At 37.2% G+C, this 23,537-nt stretch overlaps 1 protein-coding gene across 11 annotated transcripts in view; it reads left to right on the forward strand.

The window, feature by feature from the left end:
• The window catches only part of SOX5 (SRY-box transcription factor 5), a 903,217-nt gene that overhangs the window by 714,481 nt on the left and 165,199 nt on the right, over positions 1 to 23,537 (forward strand). For all 11 annotated transcript variants that reach the window (XM_032473064.1, XM_032473061.1, XM_032473062.1 and 8 more), the window contains 2 exons: positions 2,850 to 3,022; positions 7,687 to 7,755. In XM_032473064.1, the coding sequence (XP_032328955.1) occupies positions 2,850 to 3,022; positions 7,687 to 7,755 (242 nt within the window). The remainder of the gene's footprint in view (positions 1 to 2,849; positions 3,023 to 7,686; positions 7,756 to 23,537) is intronic.

Raw genomic sequence — 23,537 nt, forward strand, 5'->3', positions numbered from 1 at the left:
TGAACTGCTGCCTGGAGAATGGGCTCTAGGAGGAGAAGGAGTGCAGGAAGGTAGAACGTTTAGAAACTGTCGTAGTGGTCAAGGCAAGAGAGAGAGCTGGCGGCTTCCTGGATTAAGAGGCTTCAAGTGGAGATGCGGACACATGGGCTGGTTTATGGTATGTTCTAGGGTTGATAGGATTACCAGTGAATTCGGCGTGGAAGATGAGGCAGATAAAAGACTATAAACAGCGTATGCCCGGTGAGATCTCTTGCTCAGATGGTGACTCAAGCTCAGTCCCTCCCTCATGAGTTCTGTCACTCTGTGTTAAGGAGTGTCCTCACTGACCTACACATCCTCTGTGGAACCTGCAGAACTATAAGAATCACTCAAATGATAACCATTCCTGTAGTTACTGGGAAGTAGAAAGGAGCGAAACAGGGCATTTCTGTCTCTTAAGCAGTCCTTCACTCTTAGGGGATCAGAGCAGGTCTAGCATAGACTAAAACACATGAGAGTGCACATAATGGAAACGTGAAAGTTGAGGGGAGGTGGGCTAAAGGTTCAAAGAGTTTGAATTGAACCCAGACAGTAAAATTAGATTTCAAGTACATCTTATTGATGTCTGTATGACTAAGTGGAAACAACGGGCTTTTGTTAATATTTTATATACTGGATGGGAAAACGGTATCTGTTTATATTCATCATCAAATAAATGTCTTTACACGTTGGTATTACATCAGTTATTAAAATGGATAATGTCATCTTAAGCTTTTAAATTATACTTCCACATACTTACCTGAAAAACATTTTTCTGATTATGCAGTTGATAATAATAGTGATCATGTTCATTGTAGAAAAGTTTCTAAGCATAAAAAGATGAAGAAAACATTAAAATGACCCATATCCCACCACCTAGAAATAGTCACTATTAATATATAGATAAACTTTCTTCTAGTGTTTTTTTAAATGTAGATATGTGCATGCATTGAGGTATTAATGCAAATATTTCATTTTTGTCCAGCTTTTCACCTAGCTTTATATCATGAACAAGTTTCCATATCATTAAATGTTCTTAAAAAAGCCTTTTCTCATGGATGCAAAATACTCTACCATGTGGATGTCTCATCATTTTTTGATTATTCCTATTCGACATTTAGGTGGTTTCTAATATTTTATTTAAAATACTTATTAATAGTTCATTTCCTACAGTTTTCCTTGGCTGGATTTTTAGGAGTGAAACTACCTCCTTGAAGTTCATGAGGGTCACGAGACGTGATCTGTATTACAGCTCCTAGTGTGTATTTATAGGACCATGGTAGCAGTTTACTCCTCTGCTGAGGATGTATGAAGATGCGCATTTTACTGTCATTTGAATATTTTCACTAAAACATCTTTCCAGTGTATATTCAGATTATTTAATATTAAGATTCTAATTATAGTAATCATATAGTTATTAGTCTGAGAATAAATGTTCTTCTGTTTGGTGGACCCCAAATATCTGAGGTATAATAAATTATTAGCGATGATTTATTGAGCACCTACCCTGAATAAGGCTAAGAATTGATAATAAGGAGTATAAGGCAAGATTCTTGCCTTGTATTCCACTCAGAATTTCTTTTCTGGTTGTTTGTTCTCTAACTATGTAAATTACTTCAGAAACTTTATCTCCCTTCCAAACGGACACATGAAAATTATAAGCCACTAACTATAGCTCGTACTTCCAAAAAAAAAGCACTTGCTTTTTCAGCATAAATTGGGGGGGGGGGGGCGGAGAAATGCAGTGGGATGGGGAAGGGTGACTGAGTTATAACAGAGCCTTCTATCTAATTACACATACAGGTGGCAAATGCATTATTGAAACAGTGCTTAGTGTCTCATGTTTGAAGTGAAAATTGTAATTAAAAAGCGTGTTCTCTCCTACTGCTCGCACTTTACCATAGGGGTCTTGTCTATCTGGTGAATCTTAAAAGAACAATTAAAAGTGATACTGTTTCTATTTCAGTGAACTGCTCACATTTCCGGTGTATCAAATAAGTGTTTTAACCTGACTTGGAAGATTCGCTGGCATGTTTTAAGTATCTTGAGCATACTGTTTATTTTAAATGACTGTGTGACTTGTTCTCCAAATCTTGAATTTAACTGTAATCTTGAGTGGCCATAATGCGATCTGTTAGTTTTCCAGCTACATTTCATTCTTTCATGATAGCCTAAATTTATATTCTCAAACTTGAATATTTTTTTCTGCTACCTATATTCTATTTTTGAAGAAAGCCTTGTGAAAGGCATATGAGAAAATAATCTAAAACACAACTGGCTAACAGATATTTTTCCTTTTTAAATGTAGGATTCCTTAGTTCTGATTCTTCAAGATTCTCTTTTTTAAGAAAAGGAGAATCATATCACTGATAATAAAACTTCAATCTCAATAATTATGGTTATTAAACTTTCATATTTTTGTCTTCTTTAATTTGGTTTAACAAAAACTACCTAGGGCCAAGGACTGTGCTCTAAACCTCTTTTTATTTCCATCAGGCCCCAGCATAGACCATTAAGAATAATAAATGCTCAGTTTATGATTTACTTGTAAAATAAGGTTTTTTATTTACTTATATAATAAAAGAGGAAAAAGCTATAGATTATAGCTTTTCATTAAAAAAAGAAAATATTTGTACATTCTGATATTTTGTAATAGGTAAATAGCCATCACTTTTACTGTTGAGTTCCAATCTAAAAGAAAGTAACTACATGTTTGGGTGTCAAACCATATATTTCTAATAGTTCTCTATACACCAGAGTCATTGTCCTTGAAAAGCCACTGTCTTCTCATTTCTCTTTTCTTACATGTTTTACTACCATCTTACTTTCAGGGACTCCCGAAAGCCTCGCTGAGAAGGAGAGGCAGCTCATGGGTATGATCAATCAGCTCACCAGTCTGCGAGAGCAGCTGTTGGCTGCCCACGATGAGCAGAAGAAACTGGCTGCATCTCAGATTGAGAAACAGCGTCAGCAAATGGAGCTGGCCAAGCAGCAGCAAGAGCAGGTGAGCGGGCGCTGGAGACGCGCTCGGATTCCGCAGGCAGCACTCTGCCTGCAGTGTCACTCTTCGAGGCAAACGAAGATCAGTAAAAGCCTCTTCCCCCAACCCAACCCCGCCTCACAGAAGTAAATGAAAAGGCAAAATACCAAAACAAGTATCTAAACTAGATAGGGTAATGACCCTGGGAGAAGAGACAGAATAAACAGGTGGAAGAATTATGGTTAGCTGAATTTTTTAAAGTGGGCTAAAGAGAAAAAGTATTGAGCCCGGGCAATAGGAAAAGTCAAGAGGAGGGCAGATTTGGAAAAATTACGTGTTTTATTATGTTGAATTAGAGCTATTGTCAGATTGTCCATCTGAAAGTATGTGAGAGGCAGGTAGAAATACCAATTAACGGTTTTGAAGAGAGGGCTGAGCTAAGTATCTTTGACTAGCTACGTATGGGTGGTCGTTTAAACCGCTGGAGAAGATAAGATTCATTTCTTTATTCCAGAGAAAAAGTAATCAAGGGCTTCTTGTTTGCCAGACGCTGTGCCACAGTCACCTCGATTACCCAGAAAGACAAAGCCCTTAAAAGCTAATGGGAAGAGAAAGACAGTTAACACAGGAAAACAAAAATTAGCAAAATAACTTCAGAGAGTGATAAGTAGCTGGAAGAGGTGTGAGCGGGGTGATTTGAGAGACACTGACTGATAGGGCAGTGCAGTGCTTCTCAGTTTGGGAGGCTGGATCTGGTGATTAAGCCCAGATCTAAATATCCAGGGCCAAGGTGTTTCCTGCAGAGGAGCGGCAGGTGTACAGGCCTTAAGTCAGAGTAGTGGTGATAATTATGAGAAAATAGAACGTAAGTAAGGGTAGATAGCTGGTAGAGAGAGGAAAGTGAACGTATCCAAAAGCAAGAAGCTACTAGATTTGTCATTTAGATTCTTATTGTTGGTGTTTAAGCCTGTGGCCTCTAAGGAACTTTAGTAGCAGAAATCAGATGATGTGAATAGACACGTCGAAGAATGATGTGTAGTGGGCAAATGGAGGTGATGCATAAGGACTGTTACTTAAAGGAAAACTGGCAGCAGTGGGAATGGAAGATAGAAGGTGTCGTGGGGGCTTATATATAAAGACAGCACATCTGTTCTCAGACTGACTCATTTTTCTGTCCCGTCTTCTGGGTTCAGTCCACTCACCATCTGAAGTGGAAGGGGGTGGTCATGATTTTAGTCAAGTAGATTTTTGTGTCTACACAAATACTGCCAAACCTTCTAAACAGTTTTCAAAGTGTAAACTAGCAGAGATGAAAGAGGTGAAGAAGTACTCAGATTATATTTGAGGAGACCTCTTTTTTTCCCATTTACTCTTCTCTACTTAGTGGTTCATCTCTGCTCGAAAGATGATATTTTTGTTTTCCATGAAACACCTCCACGTTTTCCTTAAGGATATGTTTGGCTTATTACTGGAGATGGCCCATAGCCCTCTTGGTTTACCCCTGTGATGAAACAGGTCAGAATGATTGCCTATGAGAGTCTAGAAAGAACACCATTCTTTTTTTGTTCATAACTCTCAGTATCTTCAGACATCTGAATTCTAAAAAATCCTAGGAGCCTCTGAAACTGAAGCCCAGATGGAGATACTTCTTTGTAGAGAACCCCTACTTTGATGGGCCTGAGGGCATGCTTGTCCTAAACAACCTGAGCCCTTATGAATGGAGAGAAAAGTTCCTTTCTTTCTCTTTCACATTCTGGCCCATCCTCAGGTATCATCAGCAGATTCTAGAATTTTTCTTACTCTGACATTCTCCTTAGAACTTCAGAAACCCTTGGGCTCCTCCAGAATTCTCCCCGTATTGCAGAGATGCCAGGCAACAGCGATGCCTCCGCAGCCTGAGAGAAGACCCCTCCCGAGAGCCACAGGTCAGGCTCCTGAAGCGCATTGTGCTCTCCCAAACCCCCCGCCATGCACATGGTCACCGCCTCTGCGGCCACGAACCCTTTCATCAGGACACAGGGACATTTCTGAAGGTCATTTAGGACTTATTCCCTAAGATTCAAGTTTGGTTTATCTCCTCTTGAGAATTCCTTTTGTGACCCTGCTCCCAACAGCCCCTACTCAGTGTAGCGCGTCCCTACTCTGTGCTCACTAATACTACTGTTCCAGTCCTTCCAGCTGCTAGTGAACCTGTTTGAGCTCCAGTCCACATTCGCCTATTCAACAGGTATCTGGTATATCTGAGCACCAGTTTTATGCCAGGTTCTGTTCTACTTACTGGATGCAGCGATGAATAAAACAGATAAAAGCCCTCATGTATCGAATTCTAGCTGGGAAGAGGTAGACAATACACAGGAAAATATAGTGTGTGTTGATAAGGATTATGCTGAAAAATAAAGCAGAGAAATGGGGATGAGGGGGCCAGGTAGAGAGACTCCTTTAAAATGAGTGCTCAGAGAAGACCTCATTGACAGGGTAACAGATAAGCAGAGACTTGCAGGAGGTGAGGGGGCAAGCAGTGCAGTTATCTAGGGAAAGAGTGGAGGGGAAAGCAAGTGCCAAGGCCCAGCGGCAGGAGTATCCCTGGGAAATAGGCATGTCCTTGGTACGTTCAAGAGACAGGGGAGCAGCATGGCAAGAGTGGAGTGACAAAGGAGGGAGTGGGGGAGATGAAATCAGAGAGGGAGCAGGAAGCCAGATCATGCAGGGCCTTGCAGGCTTGGTGTGGAAACTGGCTCTTACTCTGCATGAGACAGAGGGTTTGGAAAACACTTAACATGACACAGCTTATATTCTAACGGGATCCCTCCTGAGGCTGGTTTATAATAGGCTGCCTGGAGCAAGGGCAGAAGCAGAAAGAGCGAATAGGAGGGTCTTAACAGCCGTCTAGGCAAGAAGCAACAGTGACTTCGAACAGGAGGAAGTGAGGAGGGCTGTGGAGCGGCCAGTTACTTGATAAAATCTTTAAGGTGCTTATAAAAGGGTTTAAATATCAGCTGAGATATTGATATGTGGGAGGTAAGAACTAGACTTGAGGAAAAGAGTGTTATTTCTTTTTCTACCCTTTTCTTTCCTACTCTTCTTCAAGAAAAAAAAAAAAAAGGAATATTTTAAGTGAATTCCTAAGACAAAATGAAGGCATGAAAGTAACTATAATCATACCGCTGTACACAGGGGAAATTAAAAATCCACTGTGCAGCCCTGCAGCCCCATCCTCACCATGTAGATTCTTTACTTTCATTCATAGCAGTGGACTCTGCATGTATCAGTTTTTTCCTGATTTTTTAGCTTTCTGATACAAAGGTTAAGGGATAGACTTTTGTAATGACCATAGTGATTAAATCATTGAGAATAAGAAATAGAGCTTATTTATAAGAGAGCGATACGTTTCATGAGGTTAGAAGTTACAGCCTTCTGAGAAATGGGAGAAAGTTTCCTACTCTGGCTCATGTAATGAAGTGTTTAAAATTTTCTTCTCACCTATTCATTTATACATTCTTCATTGAATATTCATTTTGTACTCCTTTTGCACCAGGCATGTGCAAATGGTGAGAACAAAATCTACATGGTCCCTGACCTCACTGTATTTATGGATCTCGAACTAGAAGATAGAAACCTGTTAATTAAAGCAAAAAAAAAATAAATATAAAATCACAGAATGTGGTATAGAAGTAAGTATGTCGAGGAAGGTATCAGAGTAGGTCACAGGGTGACTGTGGCATCTGGCTTAGGAGGCACTTAGGATGACCACACTGAGGACTAACTCCTGAGTTCAGTTTTGAATCTGTTGAATCTGAAGTGCCTTTGAGCATGTCATTTACATGGGTCTGAAGCTTAAAGCAAAGGTCTAGGCTAGAGAAATAAATTTGTAATCACTTGGCATCCTGTGGACGTAGGTATAGAGGGAAAAGAATGGAGTCTAAAACTGAGCCTACAGCACTGAGTGGCTGGCAGAGCCGCTGGCGGTGAGCAAGAAGGAGCAGACTGAGAGGTAGGAGCAAGTCCAGGAAGACGGGATGTCGGAGGAGCCCAGGAGGGAAGTTCAAGATCAAGGGAAAGCATTGGAGTATTGAATTCTGACGAACGGAGAGGACTAGGAAACACTTCAGAATTTAAAAAACTGGAAGTGACTGGTGACTTTATTAAGGATCCCTTTAGTGGAGAGTGGGGGCAGAGACCAGAATTGAGTGTGCTGAGGAGCTGGCAGTTAGGAGTTTGTGGGAGGGAGAAATGACAGTATTTACCAAAACACAGAGACATACCAAAACCTCACTAAGGAGTACGGCATCTTAAAAATACCTTGTGCTGCTCTGAACTTCTTTGTCACAACACCCTCCTGTGTATGAAATACAACCTTTCTTTTCTAAGGACTGAAAATGTCAGAGGCAGTACTTTCTTAACATGTTGCCAGGAAGAGGGATTTTTGAAACCCTAACATTTCACACCGGATTGGATCACGATTGTCATGTCTAGGCTTCATTTATTTGGGCCAAAAGAAACAGAACTGTTCCTGCAGTCTGAATACCTTGTTTGATCTGACTTCAGGACGCATTGCTGGTACGGAGGGGCGCAGGCACATCTATTTTCATAAATGTAATCAGTGTCAAACCTTGAGGCGTAGAACCCTGGTGATTTCCCCCCGGGAATACAGTATACTTTTAAATGTTTCATGTGCAATTTCTCCGCAGATTGCAAGACAGCAGCAGCAGCTTCTGCAGCAACAACACAAAATCAATTTGCTCCAACAGCAGATCCAGGTCAGAAATCATAATTTCATACGTACTTCCGATTAAGAAATAGATTTTTTTTTTGGTTCTCATTTTTAGATGCCCTAACTGGAATGAGGCCCCAAAATAAAAATTACTTTCAGCCTAACTATGACACGTGGCCCCCCATGCCATGGGAATCTTGCACATGGTGGCTCTATCACTGGCCCCGCTGTGTTGGTTTCAGGCGAAGCAAGCTGACAGTAATTTTTAATCCTATACTGAAAGGAAATTATTGTGGAGAATTGTTAGAAATGTTTCATTTTTCTCTGTTCTTTAATGTTGAAAATATGCCTGTAAATGTTCTTGATGAGGGAGGTGTGGGGGAACCAAAGCAGAAAGGAGCCGTGGGTTTTCAGTGAGATGGCAGAGGCAGAGGGACCTTTCTGTGGTATGCTCCGGAGCACGTGTGAGCAAGGTGGAAGCTAGGGAAGGTGGGTCGGCGTCAGGTCAAATTTCACTCTTCATATTGCCTAGAGAAAGCAAGATTGAGGGCTTTCTAACCTCCATATTTTTCTTATGTGGAAATCTGCAATGAGAAGCCAAGTTCCCAGGGATATCCCGTCTCCACCACCTGCTAGCAACATACACTTTGACAACATTTGTTTCCCTTTCTGAAAATTCCCTTTCTTATCTGAGCATTTGTGAGGATTTAATAAAGTCATGGATGGAGAGCTCTAGCGTGGTGTCAAGGCACGTAGTAAGTGCTCAATACATGCTTGCTGTGACTAACAAGAAAAGAAATCTAGTTCATGGAGCACTGAATCCAGCCTGACTTGACATCATCCATCTGGAAGCAACTGTTGGATTTGCAATCACCTTATCTGGGGAGAAATTCATCATTCTCTTGAAGTTATAGCTTGAGAAGCCTATATATTTTATTAAGTGTAAATATCATAAATGACAGAAGCAAACATGTCAAAATTACTTCATTTGAATGTTAATCATGTTTAGACTTCTTTGCCAACAAAGTTTATCCCATTTTGTCTAACGGGTCAGGTACCCTTAATTTCTTTACTTCGGATTATGTAGCCCAGGCAAGGTTTACTCATTTTTGTTCTACCTGAGATTTTAGTGAGTTGGTCACAGCTTCAGTGCAACAGAGAAACATCAGTGAAATGTTCCAGCCAGGACTCCTAGCCTTCCTTAATTATGAGCAGTACATTCCTAATAGGAAATTTCTATCTATTCATATCCAGAGGGTGGTTATTCAGTTCAGTGGTTAAAAACTGTTTATTGGATTTCTTGTTTAGCCTAAGCATGCTGACTTTGAATATAGTTTTAGTTGATGGTACCAGGTTATCGTCACTTAAAATGTTTTTAATTATTGAAAACTGAAGATAATAGTTATGGCAATTATCATTATAAATAAGAATAAATTCCATGAGTGAGGTGGACCTTTGCAAGTTGTTTGGTTTCCTTTAATTTGATGAGGATATCAGTGGTTTTAAGTTGGTATAATTTTTAGGAGACTGAGATCTTCTGTTAAACAGAATTGCAAAAATATATCTAAACGCGTATCATAAATAGGTAGAAGACTCGATCAGCTGTGTTTTCTGACCATTTAAATTGAGCCAACACCTTCAGTACTTTTTTGGGAATTATTCCACATCTGTGGCCACTGCATTCATAATGTGGATTTAAAGCTCTGTCATAATGACAAAATGTTGAAATTGGTGGATTTCTTGCTCCAGAGCATGGAGCATTGTAATTTATAAGTCAGAGCATTTTTTAAATGAAGTGCCTTAAAAATTATCTGTTCGAGAATTGACATGACTATAGAAACTACTCCAGCCAAGTTTAATGACTTAACTCGAGATCACACACTATTTACAGGCAAAACTAGGATCGGAAGCAAAGCTTTCTGACTGTTAATAGAAATTTTGCTGAGTGTGAGAATTTTAAAAGCTTCGAATTTCTATTTGATCAAAATATTATGCTTCTGGTCTCCACTAGTTCACAGAGTAGAAAAGAAAAATAGTCCCTAAAGGAAAGAATGTCATACTGATAGTAATTTAGGGGAAACATTAAGAGATGTTGAGATATTATATCTATGTATTTGTCCTCTTTCTAGTGTTAGTACAGATAAATGATACCGAAACAGTCAAAATTCATCGAGCTATTATTATAAAAAAAAAACTCTGGGAATGTTTCAGGCACAAAATAAGTATTGAGCAAGAGTGACAATCTGAAAGGAATTAATTTTCACAGCTTCTAGTATATTCATTATCTAAAAGTATAGTTCTAAAGTATAAATTGTTAATTTGAAGCAGTCTTAAAAACACTTAATAGTTATGAAAATCACAATATGTTTTAATTAGTCTATTGAGAGATTGTTCATACAGTTATGGGAAGCCCTGATTTAGTGGCATGTGTAAGAAATAGTAGAATAAAAGAAAAAGAAGAGATCCTTTTTCTCCCCCCACATAAATCTCCTATTTCTTTTTTAGAATGTTTTCTCTCCCTTTTCTTCTTTCTACTTCCTCCTTTTCTTTGGTAGCATAAGCGCAGGAGGAAAAAGATGAAAAACCAAACCTGCTATAGTGGAAGGCAAATTAAATTTATAAAAATTTATTATGAAATTAAGTTTTTTCAATGCATACATAATCAATGTTCACATAAGAATTTACCATAGATTAAATTATCTTTGATATCTGGAAATCCTTATATAGTGTATTTTTAATTTGATCTACTTTTTTTCTTTCTTAAATATGGGGCCTTAAGACCCTGTAGAAATAAGCATATCACTACTTTTTTTCCCAGAAATTCCCAGTTTTATTGACCATTAATTAGAAATGTATTTTTCTTTTTTTAAACTTTTTGAATTGAAGTACAGTTAGTGACAATGTGTCAATTTCTGGTGTACAGCACAATGTCCCAGTCATGTGTATACTTACATACATTCATTTTCATATTCTTTTTCATTAAAGAATATACCACTTACATTATTCACCTTGATTGCATTTTTTTATGTTTTGTGCCATTGTTCCTTTGAACCATAGAAAACAATGCATTCCAGTTCCTTCACTGATACTAGTCCACGATTAAGGCTGTCTTAAAAATTTTTGTTTCAACTATAAATACACAAAACATTACCTTGGTTCAGATATTGGGAAAGGCATGCAATGCATTAGATGGATTAAGCAGATCCGCTAGATGGATTAGGTTGGTAGGTCAGAGAACACAACAGATTCTCATGCTAGATATGTTAAATGACAGGAGGGTGATGCTCCCCAACATTTCCTCGTCATTTTACTGATGTCTTTTTAAAGGAGGGGTTAGTTTAGCCATCTTTATTCCATTTGAAGTATATGTCATTCAACTTTAAAAACATATGAACAACTTTGTACATATGTGTTTGAACAAACATTCATATATTCTAATGACCCAGGTTATTTAAAATTTCTCTTGACCTGTTAATTCTATCTACTTTCAACTCCAGATGAAAAGAGTGGCAGGTTTGACTCTTTATTTATTCAAGGAGAAAAATGCCATAAAAATTAGCAGTTAACCAGTTTTTATTCAATCACTTAGAATCAATTCTTTATGAACTGTTCTTATCTCTTTAAAAAGCAACCTTAGCTCTCAAATTGCATGATTCTAATTGAATTGAAAACTTAATCTACATTACTTCTTTATAAAGACTTTATAGAGCTATAGTCTTCTTCCAGGTTTATTCACTTAACTCATTAGAATTAAAAGAAGAAGTAGGAAAGTTTTCTGTCATTCTTGGGAGATCATAAATTAGTTCATTCTGCAAATGAAACCATGCGTAATACCAGAAACATCTCATCTGCCATCAAGAATTTGTTCATTTCTTAATGAGAGTCTTAATTTTAGGAACCATAAGAAGTTTTAGTCTTTTTCTACTATTCAGTAGCATTTTCCTTTAATATTTTTGTTTATTGTCCTTAAAAATAAAAAAATTTTTGCATTTCTACTTACTGTATCCAGCTAACTTTTAATGCACATTAGTACGTGAGGGTGAAATTTATAAATATTTCAGAGAAAAATATCCTAGATTTTTCTTGAAGGTAATCTTTTATGTTTTAATTTAACCCTCTTGATTGTGCTATGATGCACATCTTTAGCAGTTTTATTTCCTGACTAATCTCTTTTTTATATTAAGTCAACCTGTTTCTAATACTGTTAGATGGTTTATGTTTCCAATAATAATCCTAGACCGATGGTTCGTCTTGACCTGATTCACTGTTACCAAAACTTTTTAAAGTAAATGAATGAGTGACCTCTACTTAGCAACAAACTGAATGTTCCTGAAGACTCAGGTTCCTTGTATCTTGAAGCTTTGTGCAAGATGCGGTTTCTGGAACTCTGGGTGTGTAGGGGAAGCATGTCCTAGTTTTACATTTCTTACCAGATTTTTAAGAATACTTAAGGGAATTTAAGATTCTCACTAGCATCTTATAGGGTCAATACAACAACATAGTCTAGTATGAAATTGACTTAAATATTCTTAAGGGCAAATTTAAAGATACTGTACTTTTCAAATGCATATTTTCATGATTTCCATACTGGAAGGGCAGTGTTTGAACTTTCAAAAGAGATTCCAAAAATTTGTTGCATTCGCTCTTCTGATAAACTGTTCCAACGGTTTCCATCGTGTTCTCCTGGGGGCAAAGAATGGGTATTTAATAAGCCCCGTCATTGTTTCTGATTCATAAGGGAAGCACGTGCAGGCCTGATAGTAGGTTGGGGTCGTTAATTCCGTCTGGTGCTAAGGGTTGAGCAAAGGACAAATATCTGTTCCTTTGTATTCTTGGCTGTGCAGTGTGCATTTCATAGTATGTAGGAAAGAGGTTGGTTCTTTAATAGGATTATATGTATCTGTATGGAATTTGTATTAAACAATTAAGCAAAAAGATAGCAGGCTCTCTGGATTTAGACATACTCATATTCAGTTTCTGCGTCTTTACACCTCATCTGCTGTGTGATCTTGGGACAACTGCTAAATCCCTCTGAGTTTCATTATTCCCATCTATTAAATGAGAACTATAATGCCAAAGTCACAGCTGATTAGTCTAAGGATTAAATGGGGTCATCCCTGGCATGTAGTGGGAACACAGTGCTAAAATATTTTTGCCTAAGTCATTAGAGAAAAAAACTTCTTTCTATATTTCTGATGATGGACAATTTAATGAGCATTTCCAACAAAAAGAGAATTTCTGGGGTGGGGGGAAAGAATATAATCTATATGGCAGTAACTAGTGAAAACTGTTAAGTTCAGTGTTCCAAATCTATGATTTTAGAACAACAGATTTTTAGAAAACCTTTATTTAGACCTATCTCTCATTTTGACATTTGTAAACTGAAACCAAGTAGGGTTAGAAGATTTTCCCGATGTCGTGTAAGTTGTTACTGTGGAACGATGGCTGGATTCCAAGTTTCCCAAGTCTTGGCCCAGTTCATTTTTATTTCACCGATGTTCTACCATTTAAGGCTTAATGGCCCAAAGTTTCAAAATGAGTTTTCTTTCCCTGGGAACTTATCCCTACACAGTAAAAATACATCTTGACTTATGTACAATTGAATGATTAAGTTGCAGTCATGGGCTCAACCAATTTGTGATAAAGGTTTCATTTTATTGGAGCCAAAGTTCTCTGAGCTCATTAAGAGTTTTGGTAATTCTTGATAAATTATTATGCAGAATGAAATCCATTGAAATATCGTATTAAAAACATAATAACGTTAAAGGTGAAATAATAGTACCTGACTGACCTGCTGATTTATGATTTCTTTCTCTGAGTGTGGTAAGTTGGAAGCATTTTACCCGCCTCAACAAGACCCCACACACATACATGAACACAAAGAGGTTGCAGAGTAACCTTGTCTCTTTATGAAACTGGAAATGCCAAGAATAAACACCATATAATTAAGGTAGCATTTCAACCTGAGAAGGAAATGTGTTAACTCCTTGAGATCCAACTTATGTTTGGCTGCATGAAATAAAATAGACCACAACTGGAAGGATATAGTTCCTGGCATTCAGATAGATTATTAGGGGAGAAAGTGTGGAGATACAGAGTAACGGCTTTAGAAATGACTGTCCTCTCCTCCTTGTACTTCGTGGAAGGAGAACTTCCTATTGAGAAGATGGGTGGCCTCTCCTGAAAAAACAGTGATGGTAACTGTAGGTCTGTCCTTTACCCAGAGGGAGCCACTTTGAAATCCTATAAGCATTCTTTTTTTTTTTCTAAGTATATCTCCTCGCGATCACCTAATGATAGAATTTCCGTCACTTATAGTATTTCTCTTTCTAGACAAGTCTGTATTTGTAGGTAAGAGATACAGATAAATTCATATGCATATATATTTTAATTTTTATTGATATGACACATGGCTGAAAGAGAACAGGGGAGCAATGAAAGCAACCATCCTCTGTACTATGCCCAGTCAGAAAGAGCCTCCTTAAAATCTGTTTTTATTTTTAATAGCCTCCTAGTGTTTACTTCCGTATATCAAAAATATAATTATAGTGCTATTTCTGACTTATTAACTTGAAATATCATTAACTTGGAAACTGGAAGACTTACTTAGTCCCAGTGTTGCCACCCCAACATCTTCTCCTATTCCCCTCCCTCACCTCACAGTATAGTTACGTAAGTCATTTAAGTTCTTCCAACAGGTACTTTTAAACTTCAGTTTACTTACACCTCTTTTCCTGTTCAATCAACTGTAAATAGTGTCTCTTAACACTCGCCTTGTCAGATGAGGATGGCATCTCTCTTCTCTCACAGCCAGCCGCCAATTTCTGTTATCTGTATGTTTGAATATGTCATAATGCATGTCGGATGGGTGGATGGATGGATGGATATATGTACATATACATACACATACCTGTTGTGCTTTACCTGTTGTTCAATCCTAAGAAATTGAAAATCAACAACGGGTGTTTACATTAAAATATAAGTCTATGTAGTGTTTTCTGGGCAGTCTAATAGGGTACTTCTTATCTCCTTTCTGGTAGCATTGAGCTTTCCAATTGCCTTTTCTTTAATTTTTCTTCCTTGTGCTATTTGCCTTATTATCTCCATAAACTCTCAAGAATAAATCACATCTCCAGAATCTGCCTTCCCTGGATACTGACTTCCTAGTCCTCCGTTCTCCTACTTTCTTTTAGTTTGGTTGGTCCAGCCGACATTTAGGATGTCTGTTCATGGCTCTCCAGAATCAGAATCACTGTTTCCTATATTGTCCTCCTCCTTGGTTTAGCTTCTTGTTTTGCTCTAGAACCACACCAAGGGACTTCCTGAAAGAAAAGGAGGGGCAGAGAATGCATAGGATATAAAGTTTCTGGTATTAAAAAGTTCTAAGTGTATGTGTATGTAATAATGTTCCATTTTACCCTCCATTTGATTGATAGTTTGGCTGCAAATAAAATAAGCTGGAAATCATTTTCCATATATTTTAAATCCATTGATTCATCATCTTCTAGCATCTAAGAGAAATAAGATGCTGACCTGATTTTTTTGTTATGGTGATCAGTCTTTCCTTTCTGAAAGCTTTTAGTGTTTTCTATTTACTGTGACATTTCACTAGGATATATACTGATGTTTTTATTTTGTAAGCACCATGGATCTTTTATTTTAAAGAGTTAACTGTCTTTCTCTCTGGGAAATTATCTTGTCTTTTTTCTCTGGCCATTTTATCCCCTTTGTTTTCTAGTTCTTTCTGGATCTCCTGTTAGGCAGACATTATATTTTCTGGGTTAATAACTATGTTTCTTATTGGTTGTATTTTTCTGTTTCTGTTTCTTGATTCTTCTTTTTAGGGTACTACCTAAACTTTATCTTCTAAACTTTTCATTGAATCTTATTTGAGAAATAACCTTATTAATTTTAATGAGCTGCTTCTTGTTCTCTGATAAGTTTTTTTCAGGTTATCATATTCTTGTTTAATGGGTCATTTCTCCTTGAATATCTCAGGTAATACAAATTTGATGGTGTTTTTAAAAAATTAAATTCTCATTTCCTTTAAAGTGTTTTTTACCTCCTTGTTTATCTTGATTTTTTTCTTCCAGCTTGAAGTTCTAATCAAATTAAAAATGATTGGTTACCCATTCATATTTAAGAAAGAGATAAAGAAAAGTAGGTTAGGAGCTCCAAGCTATGAATAAGACTATCAACAGTTAGGCACTACTTTAGTGAGGACAGAAACCTGGCCATGCACTACATGAATCTTATATATCAGTACAGATAGGTGTTTGATCTGGGATTCCAGTGATCATGCTAGTGATCTTAAGTTCCCTTAGACTGTTGAGTTTCTGTTGAGGGAGTGCAGTGTAGCTGGGTTAGGGATGGACTGATGGGAGCCATTCCAACTAATGCTGCTGTTTCCAACCCAGGTCTTACCACTGTTCTGTCTCATACTTGGGATTTCAGGTCCTAAGACTTCTCAGCAGTTTGGAGGGCAAATTAAGCCCCATTTTCACTTACCCCCCTTCGTGTATACTTTAGTCTGTTTTTACCATCTCCATCAGTTAACATTCTACAGTTGCTTTTCATCTTTCAAAACTTTGGTCAAATTTTCTACCTGTGCATGCCTCTTATTCTTAATTATCTTATGTGACATGGCTTTATACATTTTAAAAATCATTTTAATGGTGTTTCAAGAAAGAATGGAGATAAATGCACGTGGCCAGTCTATCTTGGATTGTAAATCAGGACATTTAAAAAAATTATTTCTTTTTAAATAGGAGAAAATATTGAAGACAATAACTGGGAGTGAAGGAGTTCTTGTAAAGTAGATAAGTTATTGCAGGAAGGTGAAGCTTTAGGATCCAAAACCAAAATTTACAGTTCTAATGTTTGTATAATGTGTAATATATTTTTTTTAGATTCATTGGGGGAAATAGTGGTGACAAGGAACATAGATATGGAGAGTTTCACTATCTTTTTTCCTTTTTTGTTAAAATTTATCAAACAATATGCGTTTATATTTATGTATAATATTAAATTATGACCTCAATATTTTAAACTGATTAATATCATTATGGAGCCCCTAGTTGAAAGGACAACTATATTTGATGATTATACTGAATTGCCCGTGACGACAAGTTTTGAAAGTTGTAATCCTGGTTCTGTAATTCGTTCATCCTGACTTGAGCTCCTCACTAAAAACATAAACAATGCATTTCCTGGAGGGAGTTTTTTTTTTCCTTAATTTTTGTATGTGGAATCTCAATCTTCCTTTTTCTGTTATCCCATTTATGTGTTTCTTCTTCTCCATTCTTTGCAGTATGATTTCTGAAGTGAATCCTGGTTTCATTTAACCCAGTATGGCCATTTTGGAATCACTGAGACTGGCCCAGAAAGCAGACTGAAAGCAGTGTTTCCCATGACTTTCGCCACCTTTTCCAGAATAGCCCAAACAATATATTGTTTTTAATATTATATTTGGTTTTTATCGTAGAGCACACGTATCAGGGCAAAGTGCTACACACACAACTACAAGTCATTTTTGGGAAGAAAGCTGTAAAAAAAAAAAAAAAACTGCAACTGCGTTAGTTACGCAGTCCCGACCTTTGGGAAGAGTTGACCAGTGTTCTCCCCTGAGTTCTGCAGGCCACAGCTTCCCAGTTAACAAAGCAGCGTCCGTCAGTGCCCAGGTAACACCCTGGGAGTGTGATGATCAGATAGTGGGAAACAGAAGAAGGTACCACAAGTAGCTTTGAGGAATATAGGTTGGAAGTCAATATCTTGGCCTAAAATGAACTTCTTTTATTTCGCCTTAGTTTATACAGTTAGTGTGGTAAATAAATGCTTCAGCAGGCAGTGCTCACAGAGTCTTTCGAAAGAATTTCTGTCTCCTGTCTTTGAAGAGAGTTGTTAAATAGGTAGAAAATTCGATGCCAATGAAATTAGCAGAGTGTTTACATAAAATGAATTCATCTATGAAGAGTACTTACTCCATGTGTTGAGGCTTACATTCCAGGCACCTGTGGCACGTGGCAGGTTTCCTTCAGCTCTCTAGCCAGGGTACTGATTCCTACTCAAAAGTTGATACACTTTTATGTAACTTACAATGAGAAACTGACTGACTTTTTAATCTGTGTATATGTGTATTATTTGTCTGTTTTTCTTCAAAAAAGAGGGACTAACAGTTGAATAAAATGAGAAAGGGAAGATAGAACACAAAATACCTTTATGATACTAAGATGGTCCTGAGTTTTTCCTTGAAGGAGAAACAAAAGGAAAAACTAGAGTTGCTTCTTCTGCAATGAATATTGTGTAAATGGAATTCTCAGTCTTAATTACAGTAGAACTCACAGCAGCTTTGTTAAAGCCGATAACTTCTACTTTCTGGCACACTCTTCAGTTGGCCTCCAGAGGACCACAATCTGCTTTTCTTCTCTATCCTCAGTTTCATTTGGTAGATTCTTTCCTATCCTTAAAATGCTGATTTTGCTGTGATTCTCTGACATCTGACTTCTTTATCCTCACTTATTTTTTTAAATGACCTCATCTAATAGCTTTATATACTGTCCTATAGATAATACTCCAGAATTTCTCTCTCTTGCCTCTCTCTCTCACCTAATATTTAGCTGTCTACTCAGCCTGTTTATATGGGTAACTAATAGGCACTTTAAATTTCATATTTTTAAAACAGAACCTTTAATCATCTCCCCAAAACTAATTGTTGACTGACTTAACCCACTATGAATATACCATTTGTCTACCTTATTGCCAGAGACCTAGGAGCTATCTGTGCATCCTCCCATCAGAACTGGCTTTTACCCTCAACAATCTGTCAGTTGATCAGCTTCTTCCACAACTGCTCTAGTCTAGGTCACCATCATTCCTCACCTGGATTACTGTAGGAGGCCCCTAACCAAACTGGCCACCCTCTTCCTCTGTTGACCCGCTAAGTAGATTTTTCACGTAGCTGCTAGAGTGATCTTTTAAATTTAGTTGTGCTGTAACCATGCTCAAAATCATGTCATTTAAGGTAAATTCACTCTCCTTTTCTTAGTCTATTGGGCTGAGCTTGATTGCATCACTGCCAGCCTCCAACTTTCCCCTTATTTCTTCCATTTTAGAAACCTGTCCTTCCTGGTTTCAGGGAATATGCCAACAATATTTCAGCATCAGAATATTTGTATATGTCATTCTCTTGGCCTGGAATGCTTTCTTTAGCCCATCACATAACTCAGACCCTCACTTCATTCAGGTCTCTGTTCAAATGCCATCCTCCTTAGGGAGACCGTCTCTGACAACCAGAATAGTCCCTGCATCCTCCATCAAGCCTCTGATCTCTTTTCCTGCTTGCTTGTCTTTACAGCACTGTTACCCCCTTAAATTTACTTGGCTTTTGCTGTGTCCCTGCCACCGTCAAATACACACCCAGCGAAAAGTTCTGTGGGGTCATGGCTTTTATCTGTCTTGATCACTGCTGTATCCAGAGTATCTGTAATTGTTCTTGGCATTTGATAAGGACTTAAAAATTTGGATTGAAGGCATGAGTGGATGAATGAATACAGTGGGGGCACATTATCCATTCTGTAGTGTACATAAAAATAAGTGAGATGGTAATTTTCTCAAGGGATTAAAATAGCTGCTTTGGGAGCCATCACAAACAGATAACCGACATTCCCAGCACTGTACGTGATTTGTAAAATCATTCTGTACTTTGCACTATACTGGTAAGAAAGAGAGGCCCACTGCTTATTAAGTGGTTGGCACTTTGTGGAAGTCATTTCAAATGATTATCACAAGAATTCAGATAGGACATGGCATTATCTCAGTTTTATAGACAATGGAACTGAGGGATGTGTGTGTGTGTGTATGTGAGATTCAGGGACCCTGACACTTGGGTACTATGTAGTCTAAAAGGTGCCTTCTTCCTGTCTCTGCTTGTTAGGATAGCGATGAGGGAATTAACTCAGATAATCCCTAGAAAATAAGAGTAGTTGATCTTATCAAACTGAGTTAAATCTATTAAACTAGCAAATGTGGCAGGATTTTTTTTTTAAGTAATTTAGTTGTGCTTTCTACAATAGACCAGGTAGAGGGTGCCCTTTTATAAATAGAGGAAATAAATATTTATAAATGGAGGAAAGATAAGTTTCACAGAAGTAAATATTGCCTATAACTAAATCTTCACTTGTAAATGAAAACAGAAGACTGGTTACCATGTTTATAAAAGATAAATATCTTTTAAAATAATTGTTTGATGTGGACAATTTTGTTATACCTCAAAAGGAAATTAGAAGGGAGGAACTAATGATCTTCCATAGCATACACATATGTTTAACTTAAAGAGGTAAACTACTGAGCTAATTTTGATATCGTACACATATATTTAATTAGAGATTTATATTAATATAGCTCGGTATACACAAGTATCTGTACATACATCTTTTTGAATCATTGTTTTCCCTTTTTTTTCTGCTTATTGCCACAATATATATTAAGTTTTTTTCTTCTCCCATAACCATCATCTAATTCTGAACACATTTCTTGCTGCCTGTCTACCTCTGTGTTCCTTTCCATGACTGTGCCAATATCTGTCTCCGTACCTGCTGCCTGACCATCTGACGTAGCCACTAGTCATTCCTTTTACTGTTTTTATGTAATTTTCTCTTCCCCCAAATTCCTTTCTCTGGCTAACTTCTCTCCTCTCTCTTCTTGTTATTGAATTGGATCTTATGTTTCCATTGAATCAAAATCTGTTCACTAATAAACCAAGTGAGTCTAAAAGGTTGTTTTAATTTTAAAAGTTAATTATCTGAATTACTACAGGGTGATTTAAGAGGGAGGGAGCAAAAGAAAACATGAACAGGCTCCAACAGAGGTTTCGCAGGGCGTGAGTATAATATATTGCTGCAATCTTTTCGTGATAGAGGGTGTGTTGTCATGAGTGCCCGTGTCAAGCAGCCAGAAAACGAGGGAGGGAGGGGGCTGGCATAAGGTAAATCAAGAGATAACAATAAAATTCTTCTGTTGCCTGGTGGAGGTGTTTAGGATGTGTTTTCTTTGTATCTTCATCCGCCCCTAATTGAGAATGCTTTAAAATTGAATGACTAGCAGTCAAAACGTGTTTGCTTCAAGCTGAGAAGAAAAATGCTGGTGTCTCCGCTTCCAAACTGATGGCGCTTTGTACACAACTGACAGCTACAGTCACTTTGAGTGACTGATAAGTGGGAAGCTTTGCCACTTATCAAGGAATGCAGGCTGAAAAGAAAAGACTGGAGCCGTTTAGATGCTTTGGCAAGTTCAAAATAACATCTTACATCAGTCAGATTCAGAAGCCCTAAAAGACATTTAAAATGAAGTAATGTATATAGAAATGTGGTACATGAGTATGTGTATATGGAGAGAGGCAAAAATTACTCAACAAACAAGCTGCAAAGCAGTGAAAGAGAAAGCATGGTGGTTAGGGGTCAACATTTGTGAAATGAATCAGTGGTTAAAAAATTTACACATTTGGTGAAATTTACCGTTAGTTTGAAACAAACATTTAAAAATATGTAACTATAGAGTGCCACCATTATTTATATTAGCAACTAGCTTTGACCAAATGGATGCCTTGAAGCACCTGAATAATAAAAATTCATCCACTTTGTAGATAGTAATTTTTACCCTGAGGAAGAATCCCAATTCTCATTCCCCCGCTCTTCTCTTGTGTAAATATTTAGTTTTTAAAATAAATGTTTAAAATATTCTGTTCTATCTGACTAAATAATATGACTATGTAATAAAATAGAATAGGGATATGTTGTAATTTTAAACATAATTTTGAGGCTATGCTAGTGAAAGAACATACAGATTCACTGGACTGCAATTTCCACAAATAGAAACTTTCGAAAGTGACAATTTTTGGTGCTCAGCTATTGGGCTTATATGTACAGCTCATGTATGACCTGCTCTGAGTTTTCTAGGACATTCGTATTTCAGATATTTTCTCTGTTCACATGAGTTATTCGTTCTTCTATACTCTTTGGATCCCTAATAAGAAAGATGCACTATACCTCAATGATTTTAACCCTTTTGCAAACACCATGCTGTCTATGTGAATAACTTGCTTAACTAACTTGCCTGAGTTTGAAAAACCCATAAATACATTTGTTTTTGTCAGGCCATGTGTCCCACTTTAAGGTTGGAGGAAAAAGTCACAGTAACCGTAGCCATGCTTAAGTCCTCAAGCTTGTTTGGCTTGAGCCTGTGTCTTACGAGGCTAAATTTAATGTATAGTCTCTTAATTATTTAAGGAACAGCCAACTGCATGCTTGAGGGGTATACTTATGAAACCTGCAAATTATTTTACTCTTTTCAATTGCTCTAGGACTGAAGACTGCTAATGTTTACATCACTATAGAAACTTTTGGGTATGCTGGAAGATAATCATTTGAGTGAGCAGGAATAAGAATGTTTGGGCACATTATGGCCCTCAGACCAGTCTGTGAACTACTTCTGCAAGTCCTCCTTTGGGTCAGGAGCTTGCTAAACCCATTTTAATTCAGCTATCATTCTTTTTCACTGCAAGCATTTCTTGATGAAGGAAGCAGTTTGATGGTTTAATCCTAGTAACAAGCTCCTGACCTCATCACAGACCAGCACCTTGAATGATACCGAACTAGAACTCTTTGATCAACAAAATGTTATTATAGAAAAATAGACTTTAGAGATAATTTAGTTCAACTTTTGCTTCTATAGATGGAGAAAATGTGGTCCAGAAAAGATAAGGGCTATGCCCAAGTGCCATATTAATTAGGTATAGACCCTGTTCTCTTAGTCCTGGTTAATCATATTACATTACCAGGATCCAAAGCATTACTGAGCACAGAATGAACAGCAGTCCTGCAGAGGCCATCAAATTGTGTTTATTACTTCATCGGGAATCTGACACAGATATTAAATCTTTTGCTAAAGAAATTTGGAACAGTATTTAAATGGTTCCATAAAAATTGTAAATGACACATCACTTTAGGAGAGAACAATTAGGAAATGTTCATCAAATTCTGATTCACTAGAATTATCAGTATATCATTTTGGAAGGCATACGTACAAAACTTTCTTAACGTGTATTTCATTGTTTCATGATGATTTTTGTATTTTAAAAAATTATCATTTTTGCAGTGAGCTAGTGTCTATGCTTGATCCATTTTGGATCAAAATTTATAACATTATATTTTCAGAGTATGTAAACTAAAGAAAAAAAAACAATGTTCTAGTAGGAAAATAATGTCTGATTTCTTCTCTAAGAAAAATGTTCTTTTGATAAACAGTAGCTGAAGCTCTTTCCAGAGTAAAACTAAAATATTTTAAAGGGCCTCTTTGATTTCTAGATATGTTTTAAAAACCTAAATTAGGAAATGAATATTTTGACAAAGGAAAATATTTTCCCATCATGCAATTGACTTTTCTTTTTCTCCCACTGAAAATGAAGCCCATTCCTCAGCCTCCCTATTTAGGGCATTTGATATACTTCTCTCATTTATTGAATGCTTTATCTTTCAGTCTCCTATTATTTTAAAAACATCCTCTTTTTGTCCTATAAAGTGCTTCATTCATGTAAGGGAACAGGAAAGATGATCTTTCTCTAAAATCTTTATCCCTTGAGACATTGAGTGAAATCTCTTTTGTGATTAAAAAAGGCTTCTGCTCTTAAACGTGTTACAAGCACAATCTTGAGGTGTACAAATACTTCCATCAACGTGTCGTTACTTTAACCTGTCTTCTTCTACCTCATATCCTTTTTTTTTTCCTCTTTTTTTTCCTCTTTTTAACTCCGTCTCTTACTCAGTTGCTTTCTCT

This window comes from Camelus ferus, chromosome 34 (assembly GCF_009834535.1).
Source record: "Camelus ferus isolate YT-003-E chromosome 34, BCGSAC_Cfer_1.0, whole genome shotgun sequence".
Taxonomy (NCBI): domain Eukaryota; kingdom Metazoa; phylum Chordata; class Mammalia; order Artiodactyla; family Camelidae; genus Camelus; species Camelus ferus.